This window comes from Oryzias melastigma, linkage group LG11 (genome assembly GCF_002922805.2).
Source record: "Oryzias melastigma strain HK-1 linkage group LG11, ASM292280v2, whole genome shotgun sequence".
In the NCBI taxonomy this organism is placed as follows: domain Eukaryota; kingdom Metazoa; phylum Chordata; class Actinopteri; order Beloniformes; family Adrianichthyidae; genus Oryzias; species Oryzias melastigma.
The window spans coordinates 26675288-26680249 of record NC_050522.1 but is presented as its reverse complement, the minus strand read 5'-3'; the positions used below and the strand labels follow the sequence as shown (position 1 = coordinate 26680249).

The window sequence follows — 4962 nt, the reverse complement described above, 5'->3', positions numbered from 1 at the left end:
TTGTTCCAGCAAGACACCAGCGTTTAAAATATTTTGATTTTATTCTCACAAATGTGGAATAAATGTTCCTTTCCTTCTAGCTGGACACAGAATGCGGTTGAAAGTTTGTTATCCCCCGTGACGTCATCCTGACTCCGCCCACGCTCACCTCAGGAGAGAGGAGGGTCCAGCTGTTGGTGGAGGAGCCGGTGCTGCCTGTGCTGTTGCTGCTGTCCGACATCGCCCCCTGCAGGCCGGGCTGGGTACGGCGGGAGGCTGCTTCGGGTTCCGGATGCTCTGCGCGTGACGACAGCAGTCTTCAGTCAACATGCCAGACCCGAGGTGTCTGATGGGACTTCACGGTGAAGTCTCCTGTTTGCCGCCACAGACATGGCGGCAGCGGCAAACAGGAGCTTTAAGTCGTGACGTAAGCGGCGTTAAGCCGCTCTGCGCACAAAGGAGAATGATTGTTGATTATTGGAGTTATGCAACCGCGCGGAGGCATCGCGGTCTGCAGCTGCGCAGTGGGGGGGACTTCATCAATAAATCTGATTATCGATCATTGTGTCATCTCCATTCATCCAATAAACCGTCAGAAGGCCAAAAGCGACCGAACGAGAGCGCGGCTGGTCGTGAGCGCGCGCAGCCTCATCCTCACCCGCGCACGGCGGAGGTTCTGTGGAGCACGCGCAGCTCGGAACCTCAGCGGCGGGTTCTGCAGCAGCAGCCTGCACTTCTGGACATAAACAAAGGAGGAAAATTCCCAATCGCGCACTTCCGTGTTCCCACTCAGCCCCGCGCTGATTCCCGCTCCTCCGAGTCGCAGCCCGCCCGCGCGCGCGCGTCTCCAGCCGCCCGACTGTACCTGCCGCTCCGCAGAACCGTTTCCTGGAGCCTTCGGTGCAGACGAGCGGATTTCTCCTCCAGAGAACTCGAAAACTTTGGGAATTCCAAGCTGCGTCACACCAACCTTCAATCCTGTCGTCCAATAGGATTCCAGCAAACTTCCGGGAGCGCCCGCCTCTAAATCACAGCCGGGCCAATCAGAGGGGCGCGTGGTGTGAAGGAGAGCGACGTGCGCTCCTGCTTGATTGACTCATCCAGGTGTCAACGGCAGGTGATGGCCGAGCTTCTTCTTCGTGGGTTTGAATCAAAGTGCTCCACGCGGGGCCTCCACGGTTATATAGAGGCGGGAGGGGGGGCTCCGGGACCAGCCGCGCGCTGACACGTCTGCGCTGCTATATTTGACTGTGGGACTTACCACCGGGAGAACCCCCCAGCTCCGATTTCTCCTCTGCAGACACTTCTTTCATCATCTACGGGAGCAGACAGGATCAGATTAGATCAGATCGATGGAAAAACATCCATCAGGATACAAGGAAACATGAAAAAAATCGTTTTTTTTTATTTAAATTGAGACTTAGCAATTAAAAACAGAACAATGTAATTGTTTTGAGCGTTTTCCTTCACCGTAACAAAGTTGAAAGTTTTTGAGGAAATGTGAACAACACAACAAACAGGAGTTTTTGTTTAACTCCATACATCCTTCAAACTCAATCACGCAGAGGCCGAAATCCAAAACACACCTTTGGTCACAGCCGAACAGGATCAACATTTAATGAACACTCTAAAACTACATTTTTAAAGCTATAAAACAGTAACTTTTTAACATAAATATCAACTAGATATATAGGATTACCTGTGATAATGCTAGTGTGAATGATGTAAGCTGAATTTAGCCGATAACGATGCTGAAATTGATAGCTAAAAATGCTGATACTGATAGCCAGCTAAAATATTAGCTAAATGCCAAATCAGCCTAAAACAACAACGAAAAACGTAGGTTAGCCAAAACAGCTAGCATGTAGCTGAAAAAAATTGCTAAACTTCATAATGTCCTCATAAAACTTAAAAAAGCCTTAATTAGCCAAAACAGCTAGCGTGTAAATATTAGCTAAACTAAAAAATCTTAGTAAATTCCAAAATAGTCCAAAAAGCTGCAGAATGCCAACGTTAAAACGTTTAAACGTTAAAACTGTAACTTTTAAACATAATTCTGAATAATAAAAATGCAAGAATATTATTCCAGATTAAATCAACTTAAACCTTAAATAACTTTGAATATTTTACTCTCCATAAAAATATATTTTGGCAAAGTTATACAAGTTAGAAACGGAACAAGATAACATCGGGTCATTAATAACAATAGAATAAAATTACCTGGAGGGCCGGATAGAATTACCTGGGGGCCGGATCCGGCCCCCGGGCCTTGACTTTGACACGTGCTCTTCAGGGTCAAAGGGTTGCAGTATTTTAGAACAAAGCATGACTACATAAAAACAAACTCTCTTCTTGTATAAATGAACACCACATCCATCGGTTATTTATCTGAGTGGAACTCCTGTGGGAACATTCAGCCATTTAAACCTCACTGTTATGACCACATTTACTGAAATCATGTTGATTTCTGGTTCATTTGGTAAACAAGAAAAAAGTAGACAAATCCTTTTATTCTGCAGACAACTGAAAATTGAATTAAAGATGTATCAAAAAATCAATCCAGTACTGAGAGTAACAGCAAAATTGGCTAAAAACAACAAACACTAACAAGATTGTGTTGGTACAAAGGTATAGAATTGATCAGGAAGTGGGTTCAATGATCAATTTCTGTCAAACTCCTTCAGATTCTGTTGTTCTCTTGACTGACTTTATCTTATCATGGCTGAGAATGAACCTCAATGATGGTGTAATGTTGTCATACAACTTTTTATTTTCTTGTTTTTCTTCTTCTTTCAGCTTTCCCACCCAGCAAGGCCAAGTGGCCCCATATGGTGGCTGAAAATGTGGGCCCCGAATGGGTTTGTCCACAGTTTCCACGGTGACCCCGCCTGTGTTTGCCATCTTTGGCTTAAGTGGACACTCAGTGGATTGGCTTGCTACGTTAGCCAGCCGCCTGGTGGATGGTGTAGTATGGTAGTAAGCTCCACTATATCAAGCTAGCAAGCTCTGACGTAGTGAGCTAGCCAACTCCAATGTAGCAAGCTACACTGTAGCGAGTTGGCGAGCCCTGCTGTATCAAGCTAGCGAGCTTTGTTGTACCAAGCTAGAAAGCTCCGATATAGCGAGCTCCATTGTAGTGAACTAGCGAACTCTGCTGTATCAAGCTAACAAAACTGATAACCAGTGAGCTATGCTGAATTAAGCAATTAAAGATCTATCTATCTATCTATCTATCTATCTATCTATCTATCTATCTATCTATCTATCTATCTATCTATCTATCTATCTATCTATCTAGTCTAAATCAGCAGGATTAGTCAATATTGTTTTATTTAGTTCATTTTTTTCCCCACACATTGACCCATTAGGAAGTCATACATGTTACGTCACATCCGCAAAGTGACGTCACGCCCCTCGAGCAAATGAGCGTTTCCGCCGGATTGGCCAATAGGACGAGGTCTGGCCTATTTGAATGATCCGACGGCGGTTCGAGTCGCATTCGAGAGGGAAACAAAGAAAAAGGCAGAAGTTCGCAGTTGTCCGAACTCTGGGATACATTCGTATGGTCTTAAACCGCCGAACAGACGCCGCTTTAGTCAGGTAAATCAGTAAACCACTCTCCTGTCATACTCGCACATTTATTCCAACTTTCCCGGAGGTTTGTCGGCGGCCGCTAGCTTCCCAACTTTAGCAGGCTAACTTGTTAGCCACATTAGCTGTTTTGATCTCACCCGGTTGTTTGTCTCGTTTTTCCCTCCAGTTCATCTGATTTTTGGGACTCCACGATGTCTCACAAACAAATCTACTACTCTGATAAGTATGACGACGACAAATACGAGTACAGGTACGGCGCGCGCGGGTTTGACACTGACAGGTCCAGAAGTGACCATCAGAACCAGCTTTGTTTTTCTGCTCACTTTCCCTACGGGACTTTTATTAAACTTCCAAATACCGGCGTTTATCATAACAGCACTCACTAAAATGAACTTATTTTGAATCATTCTCTCCCAAAGACACGTGATGCTTCCCAAAGAGATCGCGAAGCGGGTTCCGAAAACCCACCTGATGTCAGAGACGGAGTGGAGGAATCTGGGCGTCCAGCAGAGCCAAGGATGGGTGCATTACATGATCCACCAACCGGGTCAGTTAGATGAAATGATTCTAAATGTTATTTCCTCTAAATGCTGCTTGACTTTTCTGTCTCTGAGAATTCTCAGAGGGAACGGGCTGATAAACGGAGTATTTTGGGTCTGTTTCAGTTTTTAAACTCAGTTATCTTTAGTTTGATTCCAATGATCCAGAAGTTTTTAAAGCCCCTCCGATGAAAATCCTGTATTTTGAGATTTATGCCAGCGAGATGCAGCCATCATAATCAGACATGTGGTGATCAGGGGCGGGGCTACTCGGCTCAACACCGAAAGCCACGCCCCCTCAGAGGAGATTTTGGAAAAGGAGGCTTCAAATCCACATGAAATATGGCTTCTTTAGACATTTAGGTTGTGGGATTTAAACTACTGAGAATGTGTTTTTTTTTTTTAAATAAAAAATGTGATAGGGAGACTTAAACATTTTGAATATTGTTTTTAGAATTGCAGTTATTTTTTATTTACCAAACTTTTAAAAGTGAAGGTTAAAAATTTTCATTTTGAAATCATTAAAAATGTTTTCCTTCATATGATGCATGTAGATCTTGCTCTCATTTCTAATTCTTATTATTTTTGACTTTTTTGGGAGAGTAAAATATTGAAAGTTATTTAAGGTTTTAGTTGATTTATTCTGGAATAATATTCCTGCATTATTATTCAGAATTATGTTAAAAAGTTACAGTTTTAAAAAATGGTCATACTGCTAGCTTTTTAGACTTTTTTGGTTTTTACTAAGATTTTTTAGGATATTTTGTTGTTTAGCTAATATTTCAGCTACATGCTAGCTGTTTGGCTAATGTTTTTCTTTTTTTTTAGTTTTTTAGGCCAATTTGGCATT

The 4962-nt window shown here is 43.1% G+C and overlaps 2 protein-coding genes across 2 annotated transcripts in view; one reads left to right on the top strand and one right to left on the bottom strand.

Moving 5' to 3' along the window:
• The window catches only part of pbxip1a (pre-B-cell leukemia homeobox interacting protein 1a), a 13175-nt gene extending 12341 nt beyond the window's left edge, over positions 1 to 834 (bottom strand). The window contains exons 1-2 of the mRNA XM_024298484.2: positions 638 to 834; positions 149 to 276 (exon numbers count right to left, since the gene is read on the bottom strand). Coding sequence (XP_024154252.1) covers positions 149 to 220 — 72 coding nt within the window. The 5' untranslated portion in view covers positions 221 to 276; positions 638 to 834. The remainder of the gene's footprint in view (positions 1 to 148; positions 277 to 637) is intronic.
• Positions 835 to 3417: 2583 nt separating this feature from the next.
• The window catches only part of cks1b (CDC28 protein kinase regulatory subunit 1B), a 3872-nt gene continuing 2327 nt past the window's right edge, over positions 3418 to 4962 (top strand). The window contains exons 1-3 of the mRNA XM_024298494.1: positions 3418 to 3579; positions 3740 to 3823; positions 3993 to 4120. Of these exons, the coding sequence (XP_024154262.1) occupies positions 3452 to 3579; positions 3740 to 3823; positions 3993 to 4120 (340 nt within the window). The 5' untranslated portion in view covers positions 3418 to 3451. The remainder of the gene's footprint in view (positions 3580 to 3739; positions 3824 to 3992; positions 4121 to 4962) is intronic.